Source organism: Stegodyphus dumicola, chromosome 6 (genome assembly GCF_044657685.1).
Source record: "Stegodyphus dumicola isolate Sdum_Otavi_A_Nest chromosome 6, ASM4465768v1".
NCBI lineage: Eukaryota > Metazoa > Arthropoda > Arachnida > Araneae > Eresidae > Stegodyphus > Stegodyphus dumicola.
In genome coordinates, this window is record NC_140773.1 from 53,879,415 (window position 1) to 53,902,819 (window position 23,405).

The 23,405-nt window shown below is 31.4% G+C and overlaps 1 protein-coding gene across 1 annotated transcript in view; it reads right to left on the reverse strand.

Moving 5' to 3' along the window:
* The window catches only part of LOC118204971 (BDNF/NT-3 growth factors receptor-like), a 722,804-nt gene that overhangs the window by 221,681 nt on the left and 477,718 nt on the right, over nt 1-23,405 (reverse strand). The window contains exon 4 of the mRNA XM_085818323.1: nt 3,387-3,455. Coding sequence (XP_085674449.1) covers nt 3,387-3,455 — 69 coding nt within the window. The remainder of the gene's footprint in view (nt 1-3,386; nt 3,456-23,405) is intronic.

Here is a 23,405-nt window from a genome sequence, read left to right on the forward strand (position 1 = left end):
GAAGTGATTACTTTCCCTTATAGTGGGTCTGACATAATGGGGCCCAAGTTCTCTCTACGTATGAATATTGAACAGAATATGTCCCAAATACTGCTGTGCCCAAAAATGAGAGCTTCGCTGTGTAAAGAAATGGTTTCCTTTTGCGATTCGTTGAGGGACAGATTAGGTCACCAGGGCGTAGATGATCTTTGCTAGCCGTTGGTAGACAGTTTGCCTAAAACCTGTTGTTCTAGATGCAGCAGCGAGATCTTGGGAGAGCTGTCTAATCATTATGTCTCAATTACATCTTGCGCTTAATGCGACGCAACAATTCAAATCAAGTGTGTTGCCTCTTTGACAGCGTTAGCCAGACCTCTTGCTTGTGGGGCAGGTTGACAGAAATTTATGCGGTAACCTAGATATCCCAGTTCTGAACGCTCGTAAACATCAAATGACTTCCGCTTGAAAATCGTCATTCCCATGACAAATCAGGCTTTCCTTCTGAACATACGATCTAAACTATTACAAGAATCTATTTTAACTAAAATCACGCTGTCTCGTATTCGTTTTTGCAAGAAACACTATTCAACTGAATTTCACTGATTCAGATGCCTGACTTTACGTCTTTTATACGAAACGTCTCCTTTAAAATTTTTAACCACAACCAGATATTTATATTAGATTTACATGAATATGCATTCACTAGTACTTTTGGTAATAAGACAATATATAGTGGTTAATGACTATTTTAAATTTTGCTAAAGAACAACTTTGCAAACAAAGGAGCTTAGAGATTTTCACTTTATGTGAGAGCAGATGAGGAAGAATAGGGAGCAATCAATCCAAACTGCCAAGAAGCAGACGAGGAAGAAAAGTAGTATTCAAATGGGTAGTACTCAAATTCAAATTAGAAACACACACATGCCCACTGGTACGTTTGGAAATACGTCTAAAGACAACCCATGTCGGGCTGTTTTAGGTAGGAATATATTATATGTGTAGGACATAGGTTTGCTCAGCTATAATATTTCCTTATTTTAATCTCCATAAAGGATTATTGAAATTATAATACGGATTATATCATACTGAAATACGAATAAGTATTAGATTAAAAAGCATTTTATATGTTACCGCGAAATATCGAAATCTGAGAAATGTCGATATTGTCTAGTGAAACCCGACATTGACCTAATCCCTTGGTGTTTGCCCGAAATATTTGCCAAATATCATTATTTCTCACTTACACTGTCAAGTGTCGACATTCATCACGCACTGGTGGCGAATGTTGAATAAAACTGTTTTTGTTAACTTTTTAAATCATACTTTATTATTAAACATCTGAATAACATATTACGACATATGTTAAAATAGGAGAAAGCTTAAATAACAATATATGCAAATAAACTGTTGAACCAAAAATGAATAGTAAATTTTAAAAGAGAAAAGAAAATAATACCAATAAAAAACTTACTTTGTTATACGATTGATCTTATATAATCTTATTTAGCCCGCAGGCGACATCGCGGCAAGAACATCGCGAACGAAAACGTCGCGGATAACAACGCAAGGTGAAACATCGCAGTTCTAAAACGTCGTCAAAAATAAAGCGATTAAAAAATTTCACAATTTAAAAATGTCGAAATATCGTCAAAAATATCGTTGTAAAAAGTAAAGCGTTACAAATTATCACACGCCTATTACATCACAGACATCTGTTTTTAGGCTTTAGAAGGTGTAAAAGCACATTCGCATACTGAATTGTGAGCGCAAAAAGGAATATGAAATATTTTTACTTTTATATTTTATGAGCTAATTAATAAATCTTTGTTGAAAAATTCAGAAGGAAACTTAAGCATTAAAAAACTTAAAAATAAAGTAATTAATGCTACTTATAGCAGTTAATATATTTTATAATATGATAAATAATTAAAGAATTTTAAAAGAGGCAATTACATGCAGTTACTCATCTTCCTTTCTCTAATGTGTTTTTAGACTTTGTTTAGAATGAAAAATTACTAATAAAAGGTTATAAAAAGATTAATAAATTAATGACATTTTATTGGTTAGCTATAAAAGTTTAAAATTCTATTGATAGGTATACCTAGAATAATTTTTGTACTCAGTTTCGGTGTTTCAATGCTTACATTTCCTTCTTATTGTTTCAGCAAAAATGTATAACTGAGCTACATAAAACACATAATTAAAAATATTCCTCATTCTTTCTTTCGCTCATAAATCATTATGCGAATATGCGAAATTTAAAGCTTAAAAACGCATGTATGTGACGTTATCATCATGCGATGATTTGTAGGTGTTTTAAGTTTATCACGATATTTTTGATAGCGATGTTTTTAAATTGGGGAGTTTTGAGCCACTTTATTTTTGATGACGATGCTTTGTACCAGGGTGGTTTTAGAAGTGCGATGTTTTCTCATTGCCTTCTTTTCTCCTGTGATATTTTGATCATCGACATTTTCGCCTTGCGATAATTTCTCCGAACAATTTTCGTCCGCGATGTATTCGCCGATGTTTTCTGCGGACACCCTTATTTATTGAAAAGACTTTAAATGTTATGACACTTTGAATTGTACAAAAGTCTCTTGTGTTTATTACGCCTTCCTGTCTCTCGTTTGACCTCCACCACAGCATATCTATGTTTATCCACATACACTGCTGATGGTCCGATGGTATAAGAATAAAACCAAATATTCTGTCTTTCAGCGACTTATTAGGTACGCGTTGACATTCATTGGAAATGTCAGCATTCTCCAATTTCGGTCATTCAAGCCAATATATATATTACAATAGGTTATACTGAATTATCGAGAATGTATTCCAGTTTTAATCTTAATAAAGAATTGCTTCAAAAACCATGACCTTGAAGTTCGATGAGATGAATGTTCCAAAGAACAGGAGATGGAAGAAGGGGGAATTCGTTTGCCTTTGAGAAGTAGGTCCAGGGTATATTTCAATATGGAAAATTACTTTAGGTATCGTTTCCCAAATAATATCAATTTTTAAAAGATTAGTCGTAGCCTTTAAATTTTTTTAAAATTTTAGTGAAGCATTTAAGGGATGTCACCAACATGAAAGACATGCTTAGTTCATTTTCATATGCAAATGTCTTTCATTAAATTAATATAGTTGCAACTCTTTATGAAATAAGTATAAATTGTAAGAAAAACCCCATGCAAGCATAAATTCTCAGTTATGGTGGATGATTGTGAAACATTGAGGGTTTTAAAATATGAGAAGTATCCTTAATCATTTTAGAAAGGGAAAACTTCTTTAAATGGAGAACAATCTTATCAAACATAAAACAAGACTTTTACAGTAAATAAATCCTTCAAAACTATGCGCAGAATACGTAAAATATAATTTGTTACCATAATAAAAAATATACTCACAGTTCCAGCAGATTTAAACCTTGAAATAACTTCCAGGGAATGACTGACAGATTATTCTGGTGAATGTTTCTGAAAGAGATGTATTTTTATTTTATTTGCAAATTGCAAATTTATTTATGCTCATGAAAATATCAATTTATCAGACACGTATTTAATTTAAGAATTTCAGTGATAAATCAGCTTCAGGCTTTTGTACTTATAAAATCTGTTAAAGCTATACATTTAAAATTCGTTCAAAAACATTAGAAAAAAGCAATAATCCTTTTGCCAAATTTTCTGCACGTATGTTAATGAAATTAAAGTAATGACTCTGGAATGTGCTTTTATTATGGATTTACTTGTTTATAAATAACTACGCAGTAAATCCTATTATTCATAAAATTTGTGAAGTTTCTTTGTTTTAATCAGCCAATGTTTTATGTTTTGGATCTTTACTATACCTTCTCCCTTCCGTTTTCCCGCCAGCCTGCAAGCTAGTTAGCTTGTATTTAATTTTAGTGTTTTGGACTGTAAGAAAGAGATTGTTCTGCCTCTCAACGCCACATTACTAGGTTGCTAGATAAGATAATATTTGTAGCCTACTGCCTTGTATTATAGTTTCCGATAGCTGAATATCCACGGTGGTAAATTTTCAACCAACTTTGCGTAAAGTGTGTAGCCTTCGACTAGTTTATTTGAATTTAAATTTTACATTTGAACTTACTCTACTTTACGTTATCGAGACACAAGTGATTAGTTGATTTGTTAAACATCAAATGTGCTTTCTCTTCTTATTAAGTTTTAAATGAAATGCATTTTACAACCTTCTCAAGTTTCAGTTGTTATTTTACATTAACACTTACCGATAATTCGCTACCGGTCTATCCAATGTTCAGTTACAGTTTATGATTGCCAAGAAGACTTCTAAATTTTATAGTGGCATACGAACGAAAGTAAGGGCCATGTCTCATGAAAGTTCAATGTTTAGTCTGGTCCCGAGCATTTAGTCACATGTTCCACCGGTATTAGTAACTCCCATGGTGATATTTGGACACATAAATGAATACGATGAGAGCGTCTATGAAACCCGCTGTAACGTTTGACGGCAGAAGTTTCGTAATCACATTATTGAAACAACTGGACTCGCATTTTCTATTTTATCCAATTGTGGAATATAAAATGTCTCCGTACCAACAGCTGCAGTTCAAGTATATGCATTGAACTGGTACAGATGCATTGACAAATGTTTATCAGTCAGCAAAAATTATAAACTCGAAATATTTAAAACCGCGTTGATAAAAGCTTTTCCCGTGGTGAAAGATAGATGAAAGATAGAGAGCCATTGGTAGCAGAATTGTTTATCACATAGAAGCTTACGATTGAAGAAGTGACGGAATTAATATGGAGGAAAATACAACTGTTAAACTTGTTTTATAGAAAAAAGCACTATGAAATCATTCAAATCATACTGCTTAAGTTGTTGCCCCAAATGCAAGATTTTTTTTTTAATTGAAAAACGCCACGCTTGAAAGTTTGTTTGAGCTCGCGGTAAAGTTTGAAGGTGGACGGGTTTCAGAAATTACATGTACATCAGGATATGGCCAGAGGTCGAATGAAACGTTTTATGGGTCTATACCCCAAGGAAGGTCATTGTACTAAGACTTGTCCTCGAATCTCGGAGAAAGCATGGATATTGTTAAGCATATATTGTGCGACAAGAAAGCACTCGAAATACACAGGGAGCTGGAATCCTCTCAAGAGATTGGTGCAAGGGAAATAGATGTGGAAGATCCTTAGACAACCCCTCGGGGTGTTTCCTCCCAGAATTCGGAATTTCGGGGGGAAACTTAATACTTAGCTAGGTGCATCAATGCTTTGATCTCCTGTGGTACTACAGAGGTTCAGAACATCCATTTGTACTCTGTAATGCGTTTGGTTTCTTCACTACTTTAGTCTATATATAGAAATTTCATTGAATTATTAATTTGATACTTGCATATATTCTGTAAAACGTTTTTACAACATCTGGTGCAGTATGTGCTTGTATGAAGTTTATATAAATAATCTTACAATATATGCGGTACAACGTTTAAGCTTATGCAACTTTTAAGATACACTTTTTACTTAAAGCCACACAAGCTTCCAATGTATTTCCTTCAAGGGCCTTAAATATGTACACAATTCAACTACATTTGTTTAAATTACTTCCCATTCATAAATTTTGTGTGTGCATTAAGTGGCACACGCAGGTATGCATACATGCATGCATGACCAGACAAACTCCTCTCGTAAGAATGTTACAGGTATTTTAAGAGAATGGACAAACTTCAAACTCAAGGAAAGGAAAAATATACCTTTCTTCCTTTTCTTGACTTACTTTCAATGAAAACGAATGTAATTCATTTCCACTTACGAGAAAAATTCGATAACGAGTAAAACCTTGATTCGATTATTAGAGAGGAAAGTATATATGAAATTTTAGGAAATAAAACAAGCGTATTATCTTTTCTATAGTAGTGAAATACAATCACAGTACATGTGAGCTAGTGAAGCATAGGGTCTGCTGGAGGAAAAGTAATAAACCTCGAAACGAATTAAATAGATCTCTCCCAGTGCCAAGGGATTAGAAGCAAACACAGGTGGCAAAAGAGTTGCTTTTGTAAAAAGAATCTAGTCTATAGCCATTCATCCAACAGTTCCGACAGATTACTCCAAATGAAATTCACATCTACTGGTAAGTTAAAAGTAGTTTCTTGAAGTGCGTATTGGCAGGTAAACATGTCTTAGAAACTAGCATCATTTTAAAAATTTTTAAGGTAAAAAAAAGAATTTTCAGAGGTAATTTTAACTTTTCAGTTCTTTACACAATGCGATTTTTTAAGCCCAAGGTACAGGCATTGATACTAATAGATTTTTCTTCTATTAAATTTAAATGTCCGTGCACGTGGTTCCTAAACAGTTTGCTTTTAAACTCATGAAAATCAAATCAATGCGATGCAAATGAAGAGTCATACAGTTTGCCAAGATGCAATTAAGTACTTTCGAATAAAATCTTGTTCTATCCTGAAAATGAGCAATGCTATTCGTTGGTGCATTTCACTTTGTACAAATAAACATAACTTTTGTACGTATGTATGTACAAACAAATTGAAATTTTCCGCTTTCAGTTTATTGTTCATTTTTTGTCTTGTTTTAAGTTTGAGAATTAAAACATATATGATTATATAATTGGTTATAGATTTCTGGTACATGTTATTAATCAGGTATATTCATGTTTCAAGAATTATAATAGCTATCTCAGTTGATGATATTTTTTATGTTCAATCTCCTTTAAAAAATAATATTTCTTTAAACTTCCTTATCTGTGTATTGATTTACTCATTGCTTGGTTTATATATATTTTTTACCTCAACTGGCTATCAGGATTTCAATCATTACTATAAATACTCAACTTCTGGCATCTCCAGTAGTTCTTTTGTTCTTCAGCCAAAAGAATAAAATTTTTTGGAAAACATATAAAGTGAAGGAAAAACATACATGGACGTTCAGAATAGTAAAAATCAGCACTGAACAAATACGGCAGTATTTATGTTCCCAAAATACTTTCTTTTCATATAACTGCGCAATAACATAAAACGACATTACTCAATTCTTGAAAATTGCGTAATTCCCAGAAAGTAATGACGCTATTCAATGCATTTAAACTTTCCAGACACGTGTTTAAATCAATGTTTTCATCATCATACCTTTCAAAATTATACAAAATATTTGACATTTACCATTTTTCAAAGCATTTTTATTCTGGCAGGACAATAGAATAGACTAGCCAATAGAATGGAACATTGTGAAGAAAGTGAAATTAGTTTCATGCAAGATCTAAGGAATTATCCAATTGCCCTCCATAGGTGCTCGTACTATGTAAGTGTCCAGCTAGCAAATGGAAGATCAGTTCATCGAATGTTGGCTATGATACGTTGTAAGGACATCAGGATTTTTTGTAAGCAGGAGATGTGAAAAATGAATAATGCTTCCGCCGGGATTTGAACCCTGGACCGCTCGAATACGTGCCGAACGTGGTGATCGTTACAGCACGAAGACATGCCGAAAGAAGGGAGAAAATACCTCATAACGATAGTTCACTTATGTTTTCCAATTCCGAAACCATAAACATATCATTACAGTCATTCATTGCTATTTAAATTTAAAATATATAAAACTAAATTATATTTGATGAGAACTTATTGCTAATTAAATTTAATCTGCTGGGTTTCGAAACTTTAAAAGTCTACTTTAAGTGGAAAAGCATATAAGGAATTATCAAATTTTCCGGATAGTACTTTCGTGGTACAGGTTACAGCCGAAAACATCACAGACGAAAACGCCGCGGAGAAAACAGCGCAAGGCGAAAACGTCGTAGTACAACACACCATGGGAGAAAAGAAAGCAAAGAGAAAACTTCTCAGTTCTAAAATATCGTGGCACAAAATATCGTCATCGAAAATAAAGCGCATCAAAAACTTCGGAGTTTTACAACATCGTCGTATGAAATATCGTGCAAAAAATAAAGCACCTACAAATCATCGCATGACGATAACATCGTTTTTCAGGTATTAATAGTTATAAATGTATATTCGTATAAAAATTTGGAAGCGCAAGAAATGTTAGCGACACTTAAAGAATACACGGAAACAAAACAAGATATAATTTTCACCAAAACAATATCATATTAACAAACATGAAAGAAAGTAATTTGATAAATAACTATGCAAATTTATAAAGGCAACCTCATACAGTTTTGTATCTTCCTTTTTCTAGACATTTTCAGGCTGCATTTGCCATGAAAAATTAGGATTAAAACTTTATAAAACGATTAATTTATTAATGGCCTTTGTTAATTAACTATGTAAATTTAAGTGCATTAATTTTCAAAGCATTTATTAGTTGCATGAATTGTTTTCAATATTTGTCCTTTTCAATATTTAAATGCTTGAGTTTCTTACTTTTTCAGCAAAGATTTATTGATAAAAAACAATCAAAAACAAAGTCCAACATTAAGAATCAGCGTGAATTTTTTAAAAAGAGTTTTCAGTACTAGTTTCGATTCTTTCTGAACTACCTTCTTCAGCTGCTAAGTGCAGATGAACCAAATAAAGCGTGAAGAAAGATAAAATAACGGTAGAGATAAGAAAAGTTGGACAGAAGTTAAGAAGTTTGATGAAAAAAAATTATTAGTTCATTCAAAAATATGAAATATAAAAGTAAAAATAATCCCTCTTTTCTTCTTGCGCTCCCAAATTATTATGCAAAAATGCATTTACAGCTTTCAAAACCTGAAAATCGCATGTGTGCAATGTTATTGTCATGCGATGATTTGTAAGTACTGTATTTTTTACCACGATGTTTTTAAACTGCAAGTTTTTGAACCACTGTGTTTTCGATGCCGATATTTTGTATCAAGACGTTTTAGAACTGCGATGTTTTCTTTTTGCTTCCTTTTCTCCCACGAAGTTCTGTATCACGACGTTTTCGTCTTGCGTTGTTTTCTCCGCGGCGTTTTCGTTCGCGATATTTTCGGCGGACACCGTAGTACAGGCGGTTAGCGCAAGAATTGGATTATCATGTTCCGGATTTTGTTGAGGGCACTGTTTTGCCACACTTCCTGACTCGGGAAACCTCAAAGAAAAACAAGTTTGAAAAACAATATTAATGTATATAATTAGATATATGTATATACAAAATCGGAAGTTAAAAATGTAATAAGAAAAAACAAAAGTAATAAAATAGAAAATGGAATCGTAAATGTATCTTGAGCAAAAATAATATCAATTGATAAAGTGAATGTGAGAGTGAGATGCCTGCCACATTTAAAATGATGTGATGCTTACATAAATTATCAACAGGTAAACTGTTGTCAAAGCTTAAAAGAAGAAATTTAAAATAATCGCTAGAAGAAACGGTAAAATTTGGTAAATATCGTTAAAAATACCAAATAACCTTTACTTGGATAACTATTTTCCATACTCCGACACAGTGAAAATTTTTCTGTTCAAAGGTCATAACATTAGTATTAGACAAGGATAGGTTTGAAAAAATTGTAAACGTTAAATATAAAAATCTGATGTGTACACCACATGACTTCCTTGTACGGATTATTAAATTAGAAGCATTTTTTCTTGCATTTCGTTTGAACTTATTGGATTGAATTAAACCTACTTCGCCGACAGCGCATAAACCACAATAGAATAAATGCATTCTTTAAAATTCACTTTATTTGTTTACCATAGCGACACTCTGGCGCTAGGTTCACTTAACAGTGTTATATTTCTTTCATATTATAACTCAGAATGCACAAAATTTATATCATTTAAAGAATTATCTAATCGTTGCCCCATGTTCTATTCAAATATTATAATAAAGCTAGAACGATGTATAAAAGAAATTAAGCAAACAAAACAAAAAATAAACAGTTTTTCACAGACGATTGAGTATTTCTCATTCAATTAATTCAGTTCTCACTTCGCGACAAGGCAAAAAAAACATAAAAACACAAAATATCTGTCTTAAAAATTACGAAGTAAATCTTAAACATTCATTTCGTCGAAAAAATTCCAGAAAGGATTAAGCATGATTTAATGAGCAATAATAAATGAAGACGTTATCTTTGTTGTTGCGAAGCTACGTTTGTCTAGATTGGCAATAAATCCACTACTCTGCTATTTCAAATGTAAACAAGCAATGGCCGCCATCAAAAAAAAAAATTATTAGGCTTAGCGGCACTTAAACAACATTAAAATTGTTGATAATTCTAAAATTATTGCATACAGATTTACTAAAGGCATAAAAACCGTAACCGGAAGATAAGAACAACATAATTCAATCATTTTTAAGACAAAAATTTTACAATTTACAAACATATAAGAGTAAAGAAACTGAGATCACTGAGCCGGGTAACAGAGTGGATATATATATAAATACATTTATATACATTTGGCGCGTCCTATTGCAACCAAAATACGAGATGCACATCTACATGTTATAATAGTCCTATATATAAAATTTCAACACTCTGGGGGTACTCGTTTTTGAGTTATGCGAGATACGTACGTACGTACGTACATACGTTTGTACAGACGCCACGAAAAATTCTCTTCAGGATTCATTTTAAAGCAGTTTTATAATTTTTTTGGAGGAAGAGAGTCTTTTATTCTGTCCTTACGTACAGATATCACGCAAATACATCGTTAAATTGCATTCGAAAGCGGTCAAAATGGATATTTTCTTTGAAATATGCTGCCTGAAACTTTTCGCGATTATAATACTTCCTTTTTACTTCGCACAAGGAAGTAAAAAATGACTGTATTGGACTACGAAACAAGACTAAAGAAAAGTCAAATGCCGTCGTATAAACTTCTAGAGAAATTGAGTACTGACTTGTGTCGTCCTGAAACCAACCGTCTTTGCACTATGCAAGAAAAAAACTTCTTTTATTGATAAAATGTTTATGCAGGATTAAATTAATAACTATGTCTCGAACTATTTTACATCAAAAGATATTTCTCTTTTTGTTCCAAAGAGTCTTTAACATTTAACTGTGTAAAAAGAGATTGAGGTAGGATTTCAAACTAATCCAAATTTTGTCACATAACAACTAGTAAAATTAAACAAATTTAAAATCTTATACGGGCTTTCTAGAAAGACATTTTCAATTAGTAAGTCCTTCTTTACCTTTTATTGATCTTTAGGAAAAAATATGTTTCTGTTATATTCAGGATTAGGTCTGAAGAAAACGATAACAGATTCTGTGATTTAAACTAATTTTAAAGAATAATGAATAGTTAAAAAGGAAATGTAAATCTTCCGTAGAAGAAGAAAAAAAATTTTTTAGCGGCGGGATATTTCAAATTTTAAATTTTTAATATTTCCAAAAAGGAATATCAGAAAAGGAAAGTTCACCCTTTTTATCTAGTGGTTCCCTATTATTCCATTCTATATTTTTCTGACAGAAATATGAACTTTCAGGAATGCGCATTCAAAAACTCACATTTCCAATAGTTTTCAGAAATATTTGCGTACGATCTCCAAAACATTTAATTAAAGATATCTTCTGAAATTTTGATAATGTAGAAGACAGAATTTTATTTAATTAAAATTTTATTTTATGTATTTTCTACTACATTGTCTATGGAAAACTGTATTTTTGGTTAGCAGTTTTTATCTATATTCTCAGGATAATAGTTTAATTCTCATATACGTTTACGAAAAGCTGTTACATAATCTAACCTGTATCCTTCAGCATAGGGCATTAGATTTGTTTCTTAAAGTGATTGTTTAAAACCAGTCAATTAAGCGATATTTGTCCCATGATGTTATTGAAACATTCTGTATCATTTATCTACACTCATGTCCATAAATTAAGCATAATTTGGAGTCACGCGGAAATCGAACTCTAAAATAAATATATCCCCTGTAAAATCACTACACACATCTTCAAGAATCATATGCAAATTTCAGGAAGTAACCAGATGACACCGATGGTACGTCACAATGACGAGAGTGTAAGAGAGTGATATATAAAGAATACAGGCAAAGAAGTAAAATTGTTCGCAGGCGCTTTATAAGCATTTCATTCCAATAACCGAATAGTTATGACAGAAAGGACGCATTTGGATGATTTTTTACGTGGTAGAATTATCGGCCATCTGGAATGTGGGCGTACCCAACTGGAAGTATCAGACGAACTTGGAATTACCCAGAGTTTCATCTTCAGGCTTTGGCAACGATTCCAAGATGATAGTAATGTGAGTAGACGTTACAGCACAGGTCGCCCCAGAGTTACAAAGCCGAATGAGGACCGCTATTTCGCGGAGCACAGCCTCGGACCTGTCTCGTCAGCTCTCTTCAGCCACTGCTACGACAATTTCAAGGCAGACCGTGTACAGACGCTTAGGGCAGATTGGTCTATATGCTCGTAGACCTGTCAGATGCGTTCCACTTACTGCAACTCACTGTCGCCTGCGGTTAGCCTGGAGTAGAGAGCATGCATTGTGGACACCGCAACAGTGGGCTTGTGTGATGTTTTCCGACGAGTCCAGGTTTAGCTTGCAGTCTGATTCTCGCCGGACGTTCATATGGAGAGCTCCAGGTACCCGTTACCACCAAGAAAACATCATTGAATGACACCGTTATGGTGGTGCAGGAGTGTTCGTTTGGGGTGAAATTATTCTGGGTTCCAGAACTGACCTGCATGTTCAAATTGGAACCAAGACAAGCCAAATCTATCGGGACGTCATTCTGAAACAACATGTACGTTTGTTTCGGGCGCCATGGGCGCACAGTTTGTGTTTATGGATGACAACGCCCGTCCTCATCGTGCAAACATCGTAAGCGAATGCCTTCAATCGGAGGATATCACCCGTATGGACTGGCCAGCATTCTCACCGGACTTGAATCCAGTAGAGCACGTGTGGGATATGCTTGGCCGACGAGTTGCAGCCCGTCAAGCTCCTCCTACATGTCTACCGGAACTTCGGAGAGCATTGCTTTTTGAGTGGTGTAATATCCCCCAAGATCAGATCGATAATTTGATACTCAGCATGTCTAGGCATTGTACGGACTGTATTGCATTGTCTGGGAGACATACAATGTATTAACAATCATACCAACCATGTAATATTGGTTTTTTGTAAATAGATGTTTTTTGTAATTTGCTCCAGGGAGAAAAAAATCGCTATTTTTTTTTAATAATATCAAACATATAGTATCTTTATTTGCTCTTTACCTTTTGTTTAATAAATAAGCTTTACAAATAAGTCAAATTTGTGTTGCTTCTAACTCTTCCTTTGCCTGATTTTGCAATATCCTTAATTTATGGACATGAGTGTATTTATCTCCAAATAAATTTGTAAATAGAGATACATAGAAACAGATAGGCAGATAAATTGAGAAATTAGCGAAAATTAAAAAAAAAAAAGATTTCCTTTTCATTTTATTGAACTGTATTTTAATTATATTGAGAATAACTAGCAGTTCACAACTTTTACCTATTTTAAACACTGCTTCACCGGGTCATTGCGTTTTGGTGCATTTTTATGCTTACAAAAAAGAGCCATTTAGTCTGTTCTTCTTACCTTCCTATTAAATTTTATTATTACCCTATATGCTTATTTACACCTTTCACGCGATTTTTGTTTAGTTTCTTCATAGTATTTTGTCATTATCTCGTATTACTCAACAAGGTTTTACACACATGTTAATAAATATATTTATGGTAATTTTGGGATCTAACAAGTGGCTAGAGTATCTTTTGATACTTACAACTATTTTATTTTCAGCCCAAAAGAACGTTAACCCAGATGGGCTATTAGTCTCAAAACGGATTTTGCGTTGAATTATTGTCAAATCTGAATCACTTTTCAAATTGTTGCCACCAAATATTATTTGCATGTATTATATTTAAATAAATTTAATAATGAGGAATTATCATGGATAAATGCACATGTTTCGCATTGTAAAAAAGCATCGTTACCTAGAGCCATTAAATTTTGAATAACGTAGTCCTCAACCCTAATATGAATAACTGGAAGCCCGAATTTTGAATTTCGAATTTGTTTTATTGTGTATTTTATATTTTGTAAATTTTTAAGGAATTTTTGATTAACAAACTCAATGATTTCAAAGCGAGTAATTGGCAACACTGTACGCCAAAAAGCATTTTTGTCTGCCACGCGCGAGACTGTCTATCGGAAATTCTATAGATAGGCTGTTTTTAAATTCTCTTAACCCAAAGGAACATTAGCCCAAATGCTCTAGAAACTTGTAGGTCTATGTAAATAAAAACAAAACGGCCCTTTGGACGTAATATAAAATCTGAAAGCATTCAGTTTTCTGTATTTTATACCAATTACAATTAAATTCTACTGTATTAATCATTCATTTCCTTTTAAAACAGAATGCACTTTTTGCCACCTACCAGCCTATATACCTAAAAAAGGGAAGTAATGTTTCCTTTCCAAAAATCTGAGAGTGAGTTTTCAGGAATAAGCACGAATTCACGATTTTTTCAATGATGTTTTCGGTCTCTGTGTCTGTGTGTATGTGCGTGATGAGCGTTTCGTCCACGATAAATCTTATATAAAACGTGTATAAAGCCCAATAACGTGTGCTTTACTTGTACCCCAGAATATGTTTTAGTGGAAAACTATAATCCAAAATTTTTCAGTAAATACTTTAAGCATTTATACCAATAGAAACAACACATAAGGTTTTAGCTAAGATCGAGAAATATAAAGTAATACTTTATTTAAAGCCTTGAACAGATTTTCCTGCAAAATTATATTACATTATAATCGGAAAGTTCTGAAATCTGTTATTTAAAACCCGTATATGCATAACCCGTATATGATGCATATACGAGAACAAAACATAGAGTTTGACTATATCGGATGAGCTGAAAGTGGTACTTTATTTGGAACATTTATCAAGAATTACCTCAGAAAACATAAAACCAATAAAATAAGAGTGTAATATAAAACAATGCAGCAAATATTAAAGCTATTTCTGTTATATCTAGACATAATAGTTATTTATATCAAGCCATAGAAAAGAAGAAATTTTATAACAGCGTTTTATTTACAGAACTTCAAAAGTCTTGCAATGCAGACATGTGACCAATAGATGCTCTTTTTATTGTCTCTCACTGCTGCTGATGACTTAGCATAAGAACAAATAGCATATTCAAAACACGTATTGATTTTAGTCTTACTAATACTGGAACTTCCAGTAGTCAATATTCAACTTTAATTCCAAAAACTAACGAACATTGCTCAGTAATGCTTACATTTTTCGGTAATATATGTACAGATCAAAATGAACTTAGATTTTTTCATGCTGTACAATAACACAGAAGAAAATTAGTTACAGTGCTTGCCTCAAAGATATGTATTTTGAATTTATTATAAACACTACATTTTTTTTTAATTAAAAATAAATTAAGTGTTATTGTTAATTTGCCCAAGAAAATACAATTTTAATAAAAAGAAATGAAGGGAGAAACATTCTTTAATATTAATATAAATTGAGAAATAAACAGCTTTTGTACATGTTTTTATACCTGATAAAATATAATCCAGTAAGACTGTATAGCGAACATTTTTAATTATGGAAAACAAATCACATTTTGTTTAAGAACGATCAACCGAAAATGATATTTACTTCACACTCGTGAGCATTTAAAATATGGAATTGCCGGAAAAACATGTGCTGGCCATCTCAGATTTTTTTTTTAACTTTTGTATTGTTCGAATAACCTCTGCATTTCTTACGAATTAAGTTTATCGAATTAATTGTTCTTTTTATAATAATCTTTCACAAAAAAGTATAGTTTCTTTCCATGGAAGATTATTTAAATTTTCGCATTTAATTAGTTTTACTTCATTTCTACTTGAAGTATTTTGGTAGCCATTTTATGTCAATATTTAAATTATCAATATTTAATATTACAAAAATGTTTAACGAATTTTCAAATGACTATACCTGCTTATTTAACTTTTGCTTTATAATAAATTACTGATTATATGAGTAACTTATTAATTTTTGTCTTCATTTATTTTGTGTGTATGATATAGTATTAAAACCTCAAAAAATCAAAAAAGAAAGATATAAATGGTTCGTAATTTGAGAAACTAGGCTTTGCGATTATTTATGCTATAACAAACTGTAATGTTCTCCGAACAATTTGTTATAGTCATCACCGATAAAATGACGAACATAGTTGTAGAAAGTAGATGAAAATGAAAAGCTTTCTAATTTCTAATTTTACTTTGAGTTCCTTCACATTGGCACAGAGTATAGCGCTATAACCCCTACGGCAATCACTTATATGATGGTGATAGAGAATGCATCGCATTCACAGAAATCTGAAGAGTATTGAGAGAATGTGAATGCAATACGATCCGTGAAGAGCTAGGTTACGCCAAGGGTTGGTATCGAGATTCACTACTGAAAGTGTAGATCTTCATCTCGCTCCAGCGTATACCACTAAGCGATAAGTTCGCCTTTTATCGTAAACTGGCATGTAGAATACAACACATGCTCTCGCTACTCCTGTTTCAAGGAAAAAGTTCCCGGAATGTTTTATTAAAATTGCATATTTCAGCCTTGAATTTGAAGCTGTAATCACTCACAAAAGAAACCATATCTAGCTACAATAAACTGGAGCAATCTACAAAATAGGAAACTTTCCTTAGCAAAATATGGCCAGAAATACTACAGTGGATATTTTGTCTAAGTTAGGCGCGCTGATTTTAGTGATGTTTTTTATTCCGCTCATATAATCGGCAAAAGGATGCTTTCACCAAAAATGCTAAAGGTGATCTTTGCATTTTTATTGATTTTAATGACAGATACGGAATGAATACAAAAAAGGCTTTAAACATAATAAAAAGTAAAATAGACAATGTTATATATAATAATTTAGCCTGGCTACCTTTAACTAAATAAGCAACTTGACATAGTAATTTCCGTGTAATTGTTATTAAGATCATAAAACCGACATAGAAGCTTAGGAAGGCAACAAAGACCGCCAGATAAGTTGTTGGCTTTAATATTTTCTTGATAACCGTTTTTAGATTTTGCTTTTGACTTTTAGGATTTTCCTTTTGAGCTTGAACGTTTTGTCTTTAAGGTATCCATCTCTAAAGAAGGCTTTGAAGTAAGAAACATGAAGGTAGTAAAATGTTTTCAGGAGACAAATCGCTGTTATTTTTATCAATAAGCCAGTATAAAGGTCTTACCCTTCACGATAGCTCATAGTTATAATAGAATATCAGCATGTTCTTATGTAGGAATTTTCCTTGCATTTATATAAATACAACAGAGAAATTAAATTATTTTATGGTAAAAATTTGGCTTTGTTTTGTTAAAAAGTGGCTTAATTACACCTGCGGATGAAACCCCAATCCATGCCATGACCATTTTTTCTTTTAAAAACAATTTCGTATTTCCATTTTGTCTCCAATTATTGAAATTTTCAACACTTCACTCTTTATTTGTCGATAACATCAGATATGTGAGATAATATGTCATCAAATTAGATGCAGGTTTTAAACTTATCGTTTATTCTGTATGCAGCATGGGGGATTCTTGTATCTTCATTGTTTACGGCCGTTAGTTATGGATAAATTAGTTTACTAATATAAACCTAAATCTTTTATGTAACTGCGTTATTTGGGTTTGGGTTAAAATATGAGTGTTGGAGCAAAAGGAAGGCTAAATTTCTCTCTTTCCCTAACAGCCACCAAGTGCTTCTCCTTCCCGTTGTTACCGTGAGGGAAACTAATTAATTCTGCATGATCTTGAGAAACCAGCTTCCAGCCTTCCAAAAATCTTTTTTTTTTTGGGGGGGGGTAAAGAGTTTGTTGCGGTCTTAAGAATAATTAATTGAAAGCTACCGAATTTTGGCATAAATTACGCTTTTAGTGCAAAAAGTTCATTTATATATATTCAGGTTTTTTTCGAGTGCAACTATTAGGGAAAATGCTGCCCTATGCACATATATCATAACATTATCTGTAATTTTCATTTTTCTCAATGTAAAATTTACGAGCCCTTCTCTAAAATCAAATACCTGATCTCATAAATTTATATATATGCTAACCTAATAAATAAGAATAAACTGTATCCAAAATTCATAAAATGTCTGAAAAAGTAAATCATATTTTATACGTTTTTTGCTGCGTAGAGAGCTTCTTATATATTTAAAAAGGTATAGAACATACTTTTAAGCCATTTTGATAATGAATGTATACAAATTCTCATTTATGGTTTATAAAAATGCATTATTTAAAATTATTTTTAATGCTTTTTCTTCCAGCATATAGTAATATCAAATAGAGCATTTAGTAAAAAAATAGTTACATTCATTTAAATAAAGCTCATCATGTGGATAGTGAACTCATTTTATTTTATTTTTCAGTCACGATTTATCTTCAAATAAAAACTTTATATAGACTATTAAATATGTTTTAAAAAAGTTGTAATTTTATGTTCATAATAATTTTTAGATTAAATGTAAAAAAAAAAATAATTAAAGATGCGCAACCTTTACTTTATTACAACATAGACGAAATTTTGACTCTTAAAATCTACTACACGCTCTTGACTGGTTAATCAAAAGCTCATTACAAAACAGAAAAAATGATTTTATTTTATTTCTGATACGACATAATTTACTGAATTTATAAGACTGAAAGATATTTGAGAAATATTTTCGAATATTATGAAAAGAAGTTTTAAGAATGAAGCTCCAGCACTGCAACATGGTAATACTTTTTACAGATTATGTAATAAATTAATTAACGTTTTTATACCAAATTAGCTGTAAGAAGCATAATTTTATATTTATTATTAGTTTATGCATTTATTTTTATTAACCAGTTATTTTATATTAATGATCTTTACTGCATTTCTCGACTTCCCTCTTTCCTGCCAGAATGCTAATTCCTAGCTCACGCGTATTCAAATGAGTTACAAAAGGATGATAGTTAAAGAAAGTTTTTAGATTATAGAATCAGAGCGTGTTCCGCCTGCTGAAATTACTAGTTTTTCTCTTGATAGCAGTTTATCTGCGGCGTTGTGAAATTCTGACCACTAGACTTATCAGGCCGATATTAGGTTTGATCCAATTTGGGCGTATTTTTTCTGCGTAACCTTTGTGCTAACTTACAATTTATTTATTTAAGTTAAATTCATTACTTTTGATTTACACCATAAATTCTAGTTGGTTCTGTAAGCCTTCTGTTAATCTACTAATTTTAATAAAAGGGTATTTAACCCTTTAACAGCATGTGCTGCAATTTTTCAAGACATAGTGATATGTCGCTTAGTTTTAGAATTCTCATCTAATTTATGATAGCAGAGAGGGTGCGATTCTATAACATCAACAAAGATTCCTTAGGAACATTTTATATTGAATGATTTTAGATTACTTTAAATTTCATTTAATAATTTTATTTTAAAATATATAAACTCAATAGAAATGAATTCAGCATAGAAATAGCGAAATTTTATTTTCATTTAGAGCTTTCGTGAAGCAGACAGCAAAATATTCAAGTTAAAATAGTTTTAAAGTGGCCTTCATCTGGCTTTGTTGTGTCATGATATTTTTTGTTACTTGCCATATATTAACTTATAAATTACTTTCATTTCTTGGTTCCTTTAGTTATGAAAATACCAAAGAAGATACGTTTATGAAAACATATCCTAGAATAAGTAATTATGCAAACATTTTCCTAACAGAAGATGTTTAATTATAAATTTTCATTAGCAGAACTAAAAAGCCGTGTTTTATGCAGTTCTATCTTGAATGTAATTAAAATTTGCTTGAAAGCGGTATTTTTATTCGTTTTCTTATGTTATAATAATGAAATTTAAAACTCAAAATATTTAACCTTCAAGCAGAAAACTGGGAAGCATACCTACAGCGATTTTATGTTTTGAATTTATGCCACTGAAATGTGTACAGTTTTCTTATACAAGTTTCGACTGTTCTGGTATATATTTAAATTTGTTACGATATAATGAATTTAAATTTGTAAAACAATTTTGGCTTTTATGAAACCTGAATATTCCTGCATTGAGTCTGTCTCAGCAGAGATACAGTGAAGGACAAATATTATGAAGTTCATTAATTTCTTACTACCAAAATTTAATTTGGAAGATTCGGTTGTTAAAAGGTGCTAAACTGAGAAGAAAGTCATTAATCTAACAAAAATACAATTCATTCTTGTAAAAGTTTACATATTCCTTACATATTCTTAGTGAAAATTTTATTATAAAATCAAGCGTTTGAGCCATTTAAACTACACACTTTATTGAAGAAAAATTGTTATAAATAAGAGAAATTTCTTTTGTATAATTTATTTCAAAATTAACAAAATCTATCTAACAATTATTCAAGTATCACTTTAAAGGCGAAATATAAAATTAAGAGAAAAATCGCATTAACTTATTAAAGGAACTAATGTTAAAGAAAACGCAGAATCTGAAGGCTCAAAATTCAAACTTATGCATCTTATATTGTGAGGACCAAATTATATAATTCTAATTATATAATTCTAATTCTAATTGTTAAATTTCTTCATAAAAAACTGATTAAGCACAATATATATCACAATTTACGAATAGACGTGAAAATGTAAAATGCTTATTCATTATTAATATATGATTAAACAAAATACATTTTATAACCTGTAGTTTTTAATTTACTAACCGAAAGAAATGGATCGAAAAGGTTCACTTTTTGAATTACCGTAGAGTATGTAGAGTTGAAGAGTTAACTCATTTTATTCATATAAATCTTCATCCAAGGTAGAAAAACTGTTTATGAAATCTCTATGCATATTTAAATGCATATTTAAATTATGCATTTAAATATGCATAAATATGCATTTTTTCTCTATGCATATTTAAATTAAAATTATGCATATGAAAATCTCTATGCATATTTATAACGGAATATCTCCAAATTAAAGCATTTTAGGAAATAAGAATAAAATGTAGGAATAAATTTGCATCAAAAAATATGAAGTGAATAAAAATAAAATTTACTTTTTCTCCCGCCAAACAAAATCCAATATCTTAGCTTAAAATGACCTCTAAAAATATAGAAGCCAGAACGTTAGACAAAAAATAAATTGAACAGATAAGTGGAAACAGAATATATGCTTAAAATATCGGTTAAAATGGTTTAGAAGAGAATAGTTAATAAATCATATAACGTAAGAATATATAAAAAAATATCATACTACCCAGTGCGAGACTTTGTGATGCATGTGGGATTAAATTGGTTAGTTATCCTAAAGCCCGAGGCTTGAAGCTTATATGAGTTTATATGAGTTTTAGAATCTGTCGATGCGAAAAGGACGTAATAGCTGTACAGAAAACATCGAGGTTTTTTTAGGCTAACGTGGAAAAACGAAATCAGAGAATGTCAGTATTTTCCAGTGAATGTCGCCACTTACCAAATACACTTGCCAGATATCAAGTAATATGCAGTAACATTTATACGAAACAGAAAAGAAAAGTAGACATGTTTATAATCCGATTATAGTATTTGGGTGATCAAATCTCAGTAAGTTTGAACTATTTTAAATATGCATCAAAGCGGCTTGCATCAAAAGATTCATTCATTAATATCTTTAACTAGATTAATATTAACTACAGAACTACAAAAACAAGAACTACATTCTTTTCGAATTTAAAGTAAAGCTATGAAATCCATAAATTAATCATTTTTCAAGTAGGAAAGGGAACTCTTTACAGGAATTCTTTAATCTTTTATCGATTTTTCTCTCAAATAATCCTGCAGAGATCTCTACAAATATGAATTTCAGATATACACGAATGGTATTAAAAGTGATTAGAAATACGCCGCTAGTAGACATTTTGTCAAGGAGAAGGTATTATTTAATTATACACAGCTGAATGTTATTCTTCATTCCATTCAAAATTGATTGAAATAAATATGATACAGACTCAGCTACAGAAGCAATATACCAATAAAAATTGGAATTTATCGGATAATCAATGCGTTATCTGTAAAAATGAAGAAATGTCAGGTACCAGAAGGATAATGATATTATTAAAAAACTTAGGAATTTCTATATATAATGCTCATTTCAACTGTATTTAATCCTATCCCATACCACTTTAAAATTTAATAATATCGCTGTTGGTCTGGTAGGTAGACGATACATCCAAGCATCTGATTGCTTAAAAAGGGACAAACAAACACAGTTTCGAAGAAGTCTGTAGAAGTAACATATCACTGCTATATCCTTAGATCTAAAATTAATTATAAAAGACATAGTAGTACTAGTAGTAACGGAGGATGTGGGCACCATCCCTCTTACGGTTAATCGGTTCTGCCCACGTCCGCCCTTATCTAGTATTTATTAATAAATTCAATTTTACATTGTAACAAGTAATAGTAAACATTGTAATAGTTTTTACTTTACAAAACAAGTAATAGTTTCTACATTGCCATATAGTGTGCCATATAGTGCCATATAAAAAATAAATAAAAATAAAAATCTTAAGGTAGTGCTTTATAATCCTTCATGAAGTGTATCTTTGTAAGTAATTCTTTACAAAATGTCGAAATTTGTCCTTAGTAAAAAACGTATGAAACTTATTCCCCCGTTCTTCTTCAAGAAGTTCTTCTCTTTCTTTTTTCTTCTTTTCTTCGTTGTTCTCTTTCCTTTAATCTTCCTTTCATATAATCTTCGTTAAATCTTCCTTTCTTCTATCTTAATTCCTTTCCTCCATTTTACGTGTATTTTCTTCGTATAAATCCTCTATATTTTTACTTAATATAGCGAAAAAGAAATCCATCTTTATGAAATACTTGTTAACATATTCTTTCCATCTTCTACAGAAAAATTTCCTTTTTCTTTTTAAAACCTTTATTTGTAATTTCATACCTTTTTCCATTTGAATCTTTTTCCTTTGAAGCCGCCTTCTTCTGCCTTTCCTTTGAAACCTTTATTTGCAATTTTATACCTTTTCCCTTTAAAATCTTTTTCCTTTGAAGCCTCCTTCTTCTGCCTTATTATAAAAGACATAGAAGCCCCAAGACAGTTTGGTTCGTTAGAATAGTGGATGTTTGAAACATATTCGGTACTAAGAAAATGAAGTTATTCCTGATTGGCCTGAATAGCAATATGGAATAAACCATTTGAAGTATATTCTTAATTCTATCTATATGAATCGTGATAGTTTGATTGTACGAACCGCTACGGTATTGGATAAAATAAGGGCAAATTATCTCGTAGTATAATTCGATAAAGATCAGGACATTAATTAAAAAAAAAAAAAAAAAAAAAGGCGTTTCCATTAGTCGTAGAAAATATCTCAACAGTTGTCTAAAATGTACTTTAATGAAATATCATATTCAATTAGCCTCGTGGAGAATATCATCATATTTAACAATTTTAAATTATTTTTAAATACCCAGTTTTACACACTGAAATATCCAGTTCACTA